This window comes from Sinohyriopsis cumingii, chromosome 9 (assembly GCF_028554795.1).
Source record: "Sinohyriopsis cumingii isolate HCF-2022 chromosome 9, ASM2855479v2, whole genome shotgun sequence".
Taxonomy (NCBI): Eukaryota; Metazoa; Mollusca; class Bivalvia; order Unionida; family Unionidae; genus Sinohyriopsis; species Sinohyriopsis cumingii.
The window spans coordinates 58,092,349-58,107,743 of record NC_142969.1 but is presented as its reverse complement, the minus strand read 5'-3'; the positions used below and the strand labels follow the sequence as shown (position 1 = coordinate 58,107,743).

At 37.5% G+C, this 15,395-nt stretch overlaps 1 protein-coding gene across 2 annotated transcripts in view; it reads left to right on the top strand.

The window, feature by feature from the left end:
* The window catches only part of LOC149791886 (histone acetyltransferase type B catalytic subunit-like), a 137,026-nt gene that overhangs the window by 89,018 nt on the left and 32,613 nt on the right, over positions 1 to 15,395 (top strand). Inside the window, exons 10-11 of one of the 2 annotated variants that reach the window (XM_089970391.1) lie at positions 11,379 to 11,495; positions 14,600 to 14,703. In XM_089970391.1, coding sequence (XP_089826517.1) covers positions 11,379 to 11,495; positions 14,600 to 14,662 — 180 coding nt within the window. In that variant the 3' untranslated portion in view covers positions 14,663 to 14,703. Of the gene's footprint in view, positions 1 to 11,378; positions 11,496 to 14,599; positions 14,704 to 15,395 lie in introns of those variants that run through there. The other variant, XM_089970390.1, reaches the window with a different exon arrangement.

The following is a 15,395-nucleotide window of genomic DNA, read 5'->3' as shown; positions in this document are numbered from 1 at the left end:
TGCGCCAGTGGAAAACATGTAATTGAAAGCACAAACGTATTTACAATAAAATGTCGTATAGTGTTGTCGGCGTTACACTAACTGATGGTCAAGTCAAGAAATTACGATCAAAGTCGGCTAAACAATGCGGAACCACAATAACGCTGAAGCCGTCACAGATGGCGGGTGGTAATCATAAGATATCGTTGACGGCGCGTCAAATAAAACATTTCAATGATGCGATGAAGAATAAAAAGGGTGTTCAAATAGATTTTTCGGCCGCAGCAATTAAAAACATGGAAAAGACCGGTGGGATATTTCCGCTGTTAGCTGCGATTCCAGCGTTGATTGCCGCGGCGGCCCCAGCAGTGGCTAAGGCGGCTGCGTTAGGGGCCGTTGGTACCGCGGCGGGGATGGCATTGAAGAAGGCAACCGGGAAAGGCTACAAAAAAAAAACGACCCGTGGCCGGAAAGGGTCTAAGACTACCGGGAACTCCGTATTCATGGTACTCGGGAAAGGGTCTAAGACTACCGGGAACCGTTTATTGACTCCAATGTCTAATTTTGATTTAATAGACACCGCAAACGCGCTAGCGATAAAAAACTTCAGAGGTGTTTTTATGAGGGATCAATTACCGGCGGTACCAAGAAATATTGAAACCGGCATAATTAACCTGGATAATTCTACCGGAGCGGGAACTCATTGGGTTGCATACGCGATTGATCCGCGTGCAATCGTCTATTTTGATTCATACGGGTTAGCCCCGCCGAACGAGTTCATGCGGTATATCCGGGCGTGTTCAGCCCGGGTTTTTTATTCCACTCTGCCAACACAGCGATTAAGCGACCCACCGATATGTGGCCGTGAGGTATTGAACGTACTCGCGGCAATTTCATCATCGCGGAAACCACCTAATGTGGTTGTAAACGAATACACTAGTGGGAAATTTAGAGACAATTACATTAGATAATAATGATTGATATCTGGGGACGACCCATTTCGGCGCTGAAAAAACCCACGGAAACGGCCACCGCCGATGACATAAAAAAACTAATTGAGGATGAAATCGCTGATACGTTGAATTTAACCAGTGTTGACCCGGGCGAAATAGTTGTATTTCAAGACCGCCAGGGTAAATTGAAATCCGGTAATGTGTCGCTGAATGACGTTTTAACACGACGGCGTGACGCCGCCGAGGACACTATCGCGCTGTATACCAGAGACGGACGACTCAAACCGGGTGAACATATATCGGCGATAATGTATATGATAACATTCGCCCAAGACGATTTTATAAGGTTGACTAGATTGATGACCGAACTTGACGTGCAGGTGAAAAAATCTGTCACCGAGGTGAAAAAATCTGTCACCGATATACAACTCGCTACCGCTAGTTTTTTTTGGGCCCCGACAGTGACCGAACCAAATCTTGCAACAATAAAAAATACTATTTTGGAGTTTACGACGCTGTCGGGCCAATTTACCTCGTTACGAAAAAATGTTAACAGGATCGATGACAACTTTGACAAATTCCTTGGTAAAAAAAATACCAAACCGGATGAAATCACAATAACTATAAATGATATCACTGCGTATGGACAGGAAATAGAAACAATCAAAACTAATGTTGCAACGAACAAAGGGAGTGTAGACGTGCATGAACGGGAAATAGGAATAATCGGCGCTAATGTTGCAACGATCATAAATAATGTAGACTCGCATGGACGGAAAATAGAAACAATCAAAACTGATGTTACAACGATCATAAATGATATGGACGCGCATACACAGGAAATAGGAACAATCAAAACTGATATTGAAGCGAACAAAAAGGGTGTAGACGCGCATACACAGGAAATAGGAACAATCAAAACTGATATTGAAGCGAACAAAAAAAATGTAGACGCGTATTGGCGGGGAATAGGAATAATCAAAACTGATGTTGCAGCGAACAAAAAAGGCATAGACGTGCATACATATGAAATAGGAACAATCAAACTTGATGTTGCAGCGAACAAAAAAAGTATGACCGAGAATACACGGGAAATAGAAACAATCAAAACTAATGTTGCAGCGAACAAGAATAATATAGACGCAACTTTGCGGAGAATAGAAATAATCAGAACTGATGTTGAAGCGATTAAAGACGGACTACCGAGAGTAGCAGAGCAATTCGAAAAAATAAAAACCCCTCATGAGAACATCATCAACATAGTATACACAATTCGGCATGGATCATTTGATTGGACTCCTACACAGAATACAGTAAATATCACCGCAACTGTTAAGGGCATTTATCGATTGACACTGGTTTCAATGTTGCAGTTTAATATATTATCGTCGAGTTCATCCAGGTTTAACAATACAATATCAACAATTATAGACAAGGATGCAACTGAACTGTTTACAATTTATGCCGTTGATAGAAATCTAGCCGGGGAAAACATTACATGGTATGTGGAATTTGTAGCGAATCTAAGTAATTAAAAACACTAGCTCTTTTAAAATAAAAATGACCACCAAGGAAATTGAATCAGAGGTATCACCGACGTCACATCAATATCGATTCGATACCGCAAAAGAATTCTCCGTGAACTTAAAAACGCTTTCCGAACAATACCGTGCAAAAATAAAAAAATACCGTCGTAAAATAACCGCCATCGACGCGGTCGTGTACTCGGTGTCGGGTATAGTAGCTGGCGCCGGTGTTATTTTATCCACGGTGACCACGATAGCCCCGATCGCTGTTCCAATCGCTGTCTCCGCGATGACAACAATTGCTGGAGTCGCCAACGCAATCACTAGGAAGATATCATCGTGTTTTCAGAAAAAAATCAACGAGTATACAGTAAAACATCAAATAGTATCCGACGCGTACTCGAAATTATCCGGGTTGATCTCGTTATAATTTGATAATTTGTTCGTATCCGATGTTGAATTCTCCACAATGGTCCAGTTGTATAGCTCTGCGATGTCAAAAATCGAGGATTTTCAACTGGAAGCCGGAACCACTTCAATGGACTCTGGTTATTAATATTAAACACTAAAGACAACAAATAATAATAATGTCGCTGAACCCCGAAGGGTTTCAGTTGCTTCAACGGATCGCGGAGAACACCACTCCGGTACAAACAAATATGATATCGATAACGTCAACGAAACCCGAATTCAGTGTGAACTTCCCATCGCCGGTTCCAGTGAAGGAAATAGCGCTGGCAAAATTGCGAGTATATCACAGTTGGCCTAATATCCGAGCGGACGCATTTAACGGACAACAACCTAATAACTCCCTGGTTTTTGCACTGACAAATAAACACGATAGAATCCCAAACTGGAAGGAGGTTACAATACCAACTGGGTCATACCAAATAGAACAAATCAATGGAGAATTTCAGCGCAGGATAAAATCGATCACAGGAAAGGAATCAAAAATCGCTATTACGGTTCATGAACCGACGTTATCGTCGACGATTGAAATAAGCACACCGGGGTATATGGTTGATATCTATAACAGTCCAATAAGAACCATACTAGGATGGCCTAAGAATCCACCTCATGAAATCCCCGCGGACTTGCACACGAATGAGCAATCGTATCATGAGATTACCCCCCGGTATCGAGATAGTTTGTACACTACAAAAGACGTGTCATTACCCGGCAGATTTATATTTCAAGACAGGAATAACATGCAATGGCATTTTCGGCATAGGAAAACTCCTGAATCGCGCGCCGCATTCATAATTAATTTAAATGATATCACTAATGCGTTTGCCGAGATTAATTATATTTGCCAATCACAACTAGAACAGCTACGGGAAACAAAAGAACGAAAACACGTTGAGGTGTTAAATCAACTTATATCAGACATGGAATATATCAATGAACGAGCCGTTGATACAATATCTGCTAACAGCGATGATAATAAACAACAATTCCTAACCGAGTATAATATCGCAGAAGCCGATTTACCCGATTTCAAGTTTCCAGGATACAACGCGCCAGAACTAAGAAAGTCTCTTAATGATTTTCTCAGTCCATCAACTCATATCCTCAGACACGATAACGGAGATGATGGTAGGCATATTGCCCCGTACAACGTAAATATCGCATCGGTGATAGCGATTAATCTAGTGTGTGATGTTATCGAAGGGAGTTACCAGGTGGATACCAAGCAATCAAATCAAGCTCAACAGGGGTATATCCTTTATTCATTTTCACCAACAGCCCCTCCGGGATTTTTAATCGTTGAGAGTCCAATTAATCCGGTCTATATGCGATGCCATGATCGGTTTTTAACGAGAATTAATTTTAAACTCACCGATCAGTCAAATAACCTAATTGATCTGCAAGAGGAGGAGTTAGTGATCACTCTGTTTGTAAGATCTTAGCAGCAGAGGGGGCGATGACATCGACGCGGTCGTCGATGTGTTTACCGGACGCTGACGATGCTGGGGATCGGCGCGCAGAAGGTGTTAATTAAACCAAATGACGATTGGACGATCCCCCGACGACGACGTCGTTTTTTTTTTACCGGGCGCTGACGACACTAGATCGTTGAGTTGCAGAAAGTATTAATTAAGCCAAATGACGATTGGACAAAATGTTGGATTCGCCCCCTCTGCTGCTGGAAGTGGTGGTGGTGGGAATAACCATTGTTAAATATCTCCCTAACACTTAAATATCTGTCACTCGTTCTTACTGTTCCACTCTGTTATAGCTCTACTGAAATAAAAATTCTTGAAGAGATGTCATCTCTAGTTGTATAGCGATTTATTACTGTGATGTCATTGTGCATGGTCACGTGGTTATGGTGGGGTCTTGGTTGGGATGGCATAAAGACTATAGGCTTACTCCATTTTTGACAGCTAATTATGATGTTGTCAAAAGAATTCAAAAATTTCTAGCAATTCAGTTGGACTCGGGGACTTGGATACTTGATTCATAGTCAATGAACAGGTTCTAAAATTGATGTGTTTATCGTCAGATCAGAAAACTACTACCAATGGGAAAATACTGATAGGAATATACAGAAATAATATTATTATATAAGTAGAATATGTGGTGACAATACGAGTGCTAGTTTTACAACTTTGCAAAATAAATTTTGTACAACTATTGTTGTTTCTAACAACTATAATATGGCAATAATTTCTTCCCACTTTTTACTTTAGTCCCTTGCTAATTAAAAGTTTTAGATTTTACAACACTAAGCACATTTTACCTTTTGCCAATAACACATCATTACAAATATTTAGATTGCAGGAAAACAAAAGTTACAATTTTATTAAAAGCACTGGTTGTTGTTGTTGTTGAAGGGTTTAACGCCCTTTTTCAGCACATGATAGGCTCTACATGGCGGCCAGTATTAATGGTGGAGGAAGAACCCAGGAAAACCCTGGAAAGAACCACCGACCCACGAGAAGGTACTGGTAAGCTTTCTCACATACCCACATTAGCCAGATCCGAGACTCAAACCCACACAGACAGATGTGAGATGGCAGTGATCCATAACGGAGAGTGCTTTAGACCACTCTGCTACTCTGGCCCCCCTCCCCCCCCATAAAGCACTGGGACCAGTAAGACTAAAGGAGATGGTAAAAAATAGAATCAGGATGAACAGATTAGTAGTGTAGTAAAGAATCCATATATTAGATAATGACACTGCTTAAAAATGTAGTTTACTAGATAAGACTTTTTTAGTTATCCAATTTGATGGCTTGGAACCAAGTGTCAAAAGGTCTGTAGATAATACCATCATAATCAAAATATACATAGGAAGAACCGAACACAAACAGGACAAATTTTATCCATCTTGCTTTGAGTTTACACAGATCAGTCAGTCTCTTATGTTTAATGTCATTTAATTTTTGCACATAGAAAGCATGTGCTTTATTTGGTCATACATCTGCATGATATAAAAGTTTGGCTCTTTATTCTTTTGTTGCCATAGTGGTTCTGCCAACTAGAGATCTACTACACACTTAATTATGTTGTATGGAGATTCTCTGATGTTCCCTATGAGCATTAATCTGTTAATTGTTTCTGAATTTAATATGATCCTCCTCCTTTGTGTACGAATATTATTCTGTGCTAAGAACTACTTTCATTGCCTGCTGTCTGAAACGCATAACTAGCTTGAACAAGTTACTGTTCTTTATGGTTGTGCAATTTTCAGTATCTCACAGGTATGGCCCCATGGGTATTCTTTCTTGGATATCTCTGTTCCAAAAAGAAAAGTTTTGAACCAGAGGTCTCGTTAGGATTTTAAAACTAAGAGTCCATGGCTCCTATTTTGGTAAAAATATGAGTCCCACCAGCAAAAGTTGCAGTCCCCTCCCAGAAAACTTTGCAAATTATAAGAGCTATTGGTTGGCATAGAGTTTAAATTCTGCATTCTTTATAACACTGACATAGCTCTTGTTTGTCCATCAGAGTGAGTCTGAATTTTTTCAATCCAAGGAAGGTCTTATTCAAAGCACTAAGCTAGGCATCACACACTTTCTTACATTTGGCTACTGTCCCTTCCAAGCTGTCAGTTCTAGCAACTTTAGCACTCTCCTGAATCTCATTACAATCTTCGTCAGTTTGCCGTTGAACCCCAAAATACTCATTCAAGTCTAAGTCTCAACATGTCATGATTCCTAGGTCACGTGCACTGCTTATTCCATTACACTCGAAAATGAAAACAATGAAAACTAAAGTTGTTTATTTGATGTACTGTTATAAATGCCTCTGAATTTAAGCACTGTAAATATCAGTAGATTTTTCCACCCAGCTGCCAGTCAAAGCCTTTGATCTTGCCGCTCAGCTATTGCAGCATGTTCTTTTGATGTTCTCTTATAATGATGACTTGGCGGGCTGTTCAGCCACTAAATCCTGTCATTGTAAATATCAGAACAGCTAATTGATCAACATATTTTCCCACTATGCAGGTGACTGAAGCAGGACTGGCAAGTCTTTCAATTTTACCGCCCACCTAAATAATAAAAATTGGCATCCAAATACGCATGATTATAAGCGTTTCCGAGACCTCTGTCAGGTTTCACTAACATGAACTCTGCCAAAGATTCACTTCCGTGAATCAGTGCTTTGCTGCCTCTTATGCCAGATTTTTCTCTTCCATAATGCCGTATGAGGGTTTTAAGTCCAACATTCCCATTGTCTGCTTGTTCAGACATGGGTATCTTGAATAAATATGACTGGCATGTTGTCCATCGGACTTGCACTCCGCAACAATTTTGGGCTCAAAATCACACACTGGTATTTCCAGTAACATTTTCCCAATGTCCCATCATAGCTATCACCAGCCAGTATTTGCTGACTGAAAACGTTGTCTGAAGACAAACCGTGTTGTGCTTCAGCCATTTTGGTTTCCTGTGTGGTCCTTATTCAAAACATGCATTTGAAAAACTTCCATGATGAAAGTAAGGCTAAAACTACCATAAAATGCTTGTTCCAGCGTCCAGTGAACCAATCAGATTAGTTTAACAGCCATTTCTGTCGAACTGGAGATATCCAGATATCTGAACGTCGCATCAAGCGCTGTGAGACAACTGCGGCAGTGCGAATTATGCCGCGAAATGCACTTTTAAAGTTAAAAGTTTAATAAAAATTGCATGCTAGGCAAAGCACATTTTTTATATCCGTGGCGTTGACGTAATTTGCTGAACGCGTATCACTGCTTTAAAATTATGCAAATTCGTAAAATTATGTGTACTGGCATCATTTTCTGACCGAATGTTTTATTCACGTTAAATCGCTAGGAGGGGGTTAGATGCGATTTTAAATATATATTCATGGTTTTTTTTTCTCGTTTTTTTTTTTTTTTTCTGACAACCCCACCAGCAATTTCTCATTTTGTTAACACAACCCACAACAGAAGTGATTTTCCTAACCAACCTTCTACTGTCAGAATCATAATAGTTTGAAACACAACCTCCTACAGAAGTTTTTTTGAAGTGCCATCCCCGGGGGATATATGTTTTACTGGAACAGCCCTAAGCCTTCTGTACAGATGTATCTGAGATGTAGGTAAGGTTTTTATAAAATGTGTATTTTACTCCCAGTTTCATGATCAAGCTTAGCTTGAGCGCATTTGATTATTTGGCTCATTTGGAGTGAATGTTCTCAAAGTTGTTAAGTACTGTTATTTGAAATGTTCATGGAACATCAGGAACTTAAACTGATAGCATAGATTATAATGACTGAGCATGTCATAAAGACTTTTTTATGGCCACAGTGATCGACAAACATTGGACTAGATGCTTAAAATAAATCTTTTTGTGTATTTGGAAGTTTTCAAAATAGGTCTATGCATCTTTAATCCATTTATCGGCGTAACATATATGAATAATTCTAGTCTGTTAAATTCTTGTTTTCACTACTCTTTAAAAGGAATGGTTGCATTGACATGGGGTTTACACTAAAACACTTATTGCAGTATGTAGTTCCTTTTAAAGAAAAATGGTTACAATCTGGTCTCCAAATTTGCTTCCATTGGACAGTTTAGAAAATCACTTGTTATTGCTGCTCCTCTTGAAATAATGGTTGTATTGTATTGACATTATACAGAGACACTTATTTCAATATGTAGATGAAACTGGTGGTGATTTAGTGGCTAAAGCAGTGGACCTGTGACTTAATAGGTGCAGGTTAGAATCTTACCATCAGATTGGCTGCTGTCAAATATCAAACCAAAACAGACTTGACCAGACCATGTCTGCCATCTTGAAAATCTTGCTATTTCTTCTTAACCTGAACAGATGGCTGGAGATTTTCAATATAAAACTTATAATGATGGAGAACCTGTTCAAGATGCAATGGCCATGTGGAAAACATAGTTATCATTAATTCCTCTTTAATATCAAGTTCTAGTTTATAATAAAACACTTCGAATAATATGTCCTGAATGAAAATGGTGCAAATCTAACTGCCAACATGGAGACCATCTTGAAAATCTTCTAAATGTTGCTGATTATGATTATCTCATTAAAGAGTGCTTATGTTGTGGAGCTGGTCTTGCATAAAAAGAATCCAACCTCCTACATGGCCACCAAACTTGAAAATGTTGTAAAATATGAAAGGATAGTTATATTGATATGAGATATTCATCTGGACACTTCCGACACTAGCTAATCCTAATACAAATGGTGTAGCAACAAACACACCTACTACAGTGGCCATGTTAAAGATCTTTTTACCTTCATTTCTAATTGGATGGCTTCTTAACACTATAATTTTGGCAGATAGGGATAGATTTTGATCAAACTTGGCTTGTTGGTTTATTTTTGTATATCATTGCACCATTATAAATGCCATATTTGTTGGAAGTTAAAATCTCTGAACATCTGAAATTTGAAAGTTTTCCATATTATTTATTTCAACAATACATTGAGGTCAGATTCATTAGGAACAATTACTTAACTTCCATTGTTGATGATGGGTCCATAGTTTGAGCTGTTATGTACAAAGCGCCAAGTTGGATGGCTTTCGTGCACCTGTTCCAAGCTGAAATTGACATCATCTTCTAATGCTAATATATTGTGTTAGTGTTTACAATGGTCACTGCCATGATTTCAGCAGAACAGCTGATGCCAAGTATCTATTATGGAGAGACCATTTAAGTTTTTAAAGGTGGTGGGTAAATGCTTGAAAACAAAACTCATGATGAACTAAATGTTGATCACATGACAAAGCCCTTCTGTACAAAGATGGAAGTTCCAATCCAGAACCATGGTTCAGCACTGGCTCCCCTTCCATGATTTTAGTAGCCTCCCTTATCTTTTCCTTACTGTATTATTCTCTCTACCATGTTATCCCAAGGAACAGTATGCCCCATTTCTTTGCAATGTTCACCAACCAACCACTGTCAGGTATTCTCTGTTGGTATATAAGTGTTCTTTAGCCGAGTTTCCTTTTAATGAAAAATGTATACACCGAATAGTATATCATTGATACAGTGTACATTCTATGCATATATTTTATTTATATCACATACTAATACATATATATGCCATTTGAACGGAGTTAGATGGTCGAGAGGCAACTGTGCATTGACTGGGTGAATGAACTTCCTGCCATGTGTGTCCACTACAAAATGTAGTTCTGTCTTTTTGTGTCTATTCACTATCACCTTTTCATATTAAGAAGTTGATTGTTTTCATTTTTGAGTTTCTATTTTTCTTCACATTGATTAAATCAGTACAAGTTACACTTATGATTTATACACCAAAGATGGTTTTAATGAAGAAAGTAGAGCACTAGGCCTACAGACACATAGATTCTTGAATACAGAATGCTCATCAATGCATTAATGTACAGGCATTTGGAAATTAGTGTGGAATAGTATCTAAGTGAAATGATGAACCAACAATAGGTAATTAAAATATTTTAATATATTTAAAGTTGATCTAAGTCATTATTCTGTTTTAATTTACTACCGACCATAAATTTCTCTCTCTCTCTTTCTCTCTCTCTTTCTCTCTCTCTCTCTGCCTCCCCCTTTGGTAGGTTTGACTTAACATTTACCATCATTCTTCATAGGTCCGAGACGTATTACATAAGCGAAAATCCTCTATTATCGTCTCTTCATAGATTTTCGCCCTTATCTTGTTATGATGGTCGGGGGGGGGGGGGGGGGCAATCTTTGGATATTTTCATATTTAATAAATAATAATTAATTTTTAGAAATTATAATAGGGTTGTGAAACAACATCAACAAAGCCTTAAATACATTATATATATGTGCCACATATCCAAGACATTTACCTTACTGTGTCGACCGGCAATTGCAGCTTTGTATCATTCATTATATTAACACTTTAGATAGGTCCCATGGGAAGTGTTAACATACCATTATGAAGAATGATATTGTAGGTCACTTGGTGCAATTTCAGTTTCAAGTTCTTTTTTTATCCAGCCCAGTTTCTTTTTCTCTCTCCAGATTTCTGTATGTTGTGTCCCTTGTGCATGAGAGGGGAGGGGAAAACAGAAAAAGAAGGGATTAAGATTAAATTGTGTACCATGTTAAATTCATTTAGAAAATGGGGGTTATTGTTGCTTCTTATCGTTATTTTCTTACCTCACTTATGATTAATGAGTGGAAATTCATCATTGATTTATAGGAATAGACTCAACAACACACAGTTCCAAGAATGTTTGTGTATGCATATTATTACATCAGAGGCAGATCACAATTTGATATACCATTAGTATTGGTATATTAAATTTTGTTATACCAACACTTTAAATGCCATGTTATTTTTAATGTATGTGGTATAAATGTATATATAGCTTTACTTTATATATATATATATATATATATATATATATATATATATATATATATATATATATATATATATATATATATATATATATATAATTTCTTTAATCGCAGAAGCAGGCAAGGAGAGTTTATGAGATCCTACGGTTGAGAGTCATAGATCCAAATAACATCGAGCAGTATCGCAAGTACAGGCTGGACATCAAGAAGAGATTAAATATCCCTTTCCAGGTAGTATTTCAGAACAATCTTTTTAGGTTTGATGCAGGAAAATTAAAATATTTTGAAGTAGTTTCTTTTTAAAAAAATTGATTGTTATTGACAATTAGTATATTTTCCCTGCCATAATGCTTAATAATGGGTCATAGTTTTTTTTGTATGTGTACATGTGTTTGTACATCGGTCTTTATTTAGGCCTTAAAAAAACTGTGTTTGCCTATTTTTTGTTGTTGACCTCGCGCCTTTTTTCCCCCAGCAGTAAAAAAGATTCCAGAAACTCATTTGTGTGTATAATTGAGCTGGTTTAGGTGAGTACATGAAGTGTTTAGTCCGTTATATATACTAATCAGTGTGTGTGTATATATGTACGTATATATATGTGTGTGTGTGTGTGTTTAAAAAGCCCTACATACCTACTCTAATTTAAAAAAAACAGTGCAGTAGGAAACCTTACATATGCACAAGTGTCTTGATTATTTTTATTCATTTCAATAATGCCATAATATTTCATGAATGAAAACCCCATCAGATTTGCACAAACATTTATTTCAATAAAATGTTTAGTTAATTTACAACCTTTTCCATCAGTAACTTTATCACCTTTCAACTTATTTTAGCACTCAGAGGTCAATTGCTTGTTTCCCCTAAGCAACTTTAAACCTGTTTGGTGGATTGAGATGATTTTTGATCCACAAAATTCTCTATTTATAATACATATTTTCTGCCTGTTTTTGGATTGCAGAACTATTGTACATATTTTTCCACTCCAAAAAAACACATAAAAAAGTATTTCATTGTGTCTTTCCCCAACTTTCTAATGAATGAAAACTCCAAGCTCAGTCAATCTGTACATGCCATAACACAATGTATGATGCAAGTATATCATTTTTTAATAACTGCTGTCCCTTAAAGTGCTTGTTGCAACACAAGTCATGCCACCAGAATTGGTATCGTAGCTCTTATTGCTACGTCTGTGGCTTCAGGTAGGCAATGTTCACACACCTGGATTCTTCAGCTTGACATGAATGGGTGTGGAGCTAAATTTGATTGACATGTTGGGCCCTGAAACAAGCATTCTGTCTTATTATTTGGTCAGTGCATCAAGGAAGTTTTACAGATGCACGTTTAAAATACGGGCTATCTAGAACACTAAAATGGCTGATTCCCAACATGGTTTCACATCTGATGACAATTTAGTTAAGAAAATAATGGCTGATGAGCAAAGTCTGAACATTTTATATAGAAAATGCCGAGCCTAATTAAAATGCAGAAAGTCGAAAAGTTTATTACAATTTTCATTTCTTTTTGTAGAAATATAGCCCTACTAGATCTTGTGCTACAAAACTGGATATGTTTTAAGATAAACTAAACAACTAAGAATCTGATATCGAAATTAAGAAGTAAAGATATTTGATCAAAGCATCTCTGTCTGAACAAGCAGACTATGGCATTTAAGTCTACTCATGGACTTACAACCATTGACAGACCATTGTGGAACAAACACAAAATCGGGCATAGTAGTCAGTTAAGCACTGATTCTAGAAAGTTGCACTTTGGCAGAGCTTATATTGGTGAATAATCTTAATTTGGAGCAGAAGGATTCAAAAGATAATACCTGTGAGCTGTGGCAAATCATAAAAAGACCCATAAAGAACAGTTTCCCAATTTGTTCAAGCTGGTAAAGCAAGCAATGTATACATCCCTTCAGGCAGCAGACTGTGCAAGGCGGTTCTCAGCATGGAACAATATTCATGCACAGGAACAGATACAATCAACAGATAATCTTAAACTAGAGGCAACATCTTTTAAAGATTTTGATGTCAGTAGACTCTACTCTCTGTTTAAACCATAGCCTCAGGACTGCATCTATGGCATACATAGAGCATCACCTGTACAGAAAATAAGGTATGTTAAAATGGTAAATTGGATTTTCAACATTTCCAGTAATATTGAACTTGTGGTCTATATGCTGTGTGTAGTGTGTTCAGTGACTTGCTTTACTTAATTGCATAATTATTGTAAATATTTTTATGTTCTTGGAGACTCTTTATGGTGGGTGTGGCAAAATATATGTTTTTCAGTACTTAAATTCATGAAATTATTTTATCTTAAAACTTATCTCAACATTTCCAGTAATAAATGGTACTCCAACCTTCTGTGGGTTTGGTGTTGTAAAATAGGCCCCATGCACCCTCCCATATGTCATTAAAGGCCTTGTAGAAAAGGCCATATGCACCTGTCCGCATGTAGTAAATGGTGTTGCAGATAGGCCCCATGCACCCTCCCACATGTCCTTAAAGGTGACTAATGGAGGGAGGAGTCATATAGGATCAGTGATCGTACTGGACTTGTGACTAAAAGGGTGCAGGTTCAAATGCTAGCATCGGATCAGCTTGGCTGGCTATATATTTTATCTTTGCAAGTTTCCTACAGCCTTTAAAACTTTAAATTTGAGGGGTTGCATTGATACCTCCTGGAATTTCTCAAAAGTTGGTTGTTTTTTTTAAAAAAGTACTTTACTTTGTATCCTTGAAAACATTTGGAAGTCATTGATAAATCCTTGAATAAAGTCTAAAGGGCCGTATGAAGAATATTGTGGGCAAGCTGCTTTACTCCAATCACCTAGGATTCGGCTAATGTGGGTATGTGAGAAAGCTTGCCAGTAGCTTCTCGTGGGTCGTGGTTCTTCCCGAGGTTTTTTCCGGGTTCTTCCTCCACCATTAATACTGGCCGCCATGCATAGCCTATCGTGTGCTGAAAAATGGCGTTAAACCACACAACAACAACAACAACTACTCCAGTCACCTTGCTACTAATTACCCTATGTTGTATTACAGTGCCATAAAACACCAAACCAAACCATAATACTTTAGACATGAAACTCTTGCTTGAAATCTGCCAATGCAACCTTTTGATTAATCCAGATAATTTACTTGAGATATGCCATTGCAGCCTTTGATTAGTCTGAATATTTTTGAGTAAGATATATAGTTTTATGACAGTTGGACCCGGTTCTATTACCTTTTACTGGTGGACAGATCTTACTAGCTGTTTTAAATTTTTTTTATTACTTGCCTTGTACTCATAATTATGATAGGCATGTCTCATACTCATAGCGCCCCAAAAGAAAATGTGTTCTGATGAGAGAATCTTCGAACAACAAAATCACAGCCAAATAGGAATATCTCAGTTTTAGAATGGAGACATATTACATGTAAGGAGAATATTTGAGGTATTTGCATTATTTATCTATGTTTTATTTATTTTTACTGTTATATTTTATTTATAGTTTCTATTTCTTTAAATGTGCACTGCTATTTTGTAATCAATGTTATTATTAGATAATTAAGGTTGCATATAGCATGAAGGAATTTGTCTCATGAAATATAGTCAAGGCATAAGTACGACTTTTCTGATAGCATTGCTGTTGTTGGCATAGGCATCAACATTAAGTTTCTGTGGCACTGTTGTAAGTTGAATCCTGGTGGGGTCTGTTCATTGTGAAGGGTATTGTTGTCAGTAGTCTTGAATCATGGTGGGGTGTATTCATTGTGAAAGGTACTGCTGTAAGTACAGTCTTGAATCATGGTGGGGTATATTCATTGTGAATGGTACTTCTGTAAGTAGTCTTAAATCATGGTGGGGTATATTCATTTTGAATGGTACTGCTGTAAGTAGTCTTAAATCATGGTGGGGTTTATTCATTGTGAAGGGTAGTGCTGTAAGTACAGTCTTGAATCATGGTGGGGTTTATTCATTGTGAAGGGTACTGCTGTAAGTACAGTCTTGAATCATGGTGGGGTTTATTCATTGTGAAGGGTATTGTTGTAAGTACAGTCTTAAATCATGGTGGGGTTTATTCATTGTGAAGGGTAGTGCTGTAAGTACAGTCTTGAATCATGGTGGGGTTTA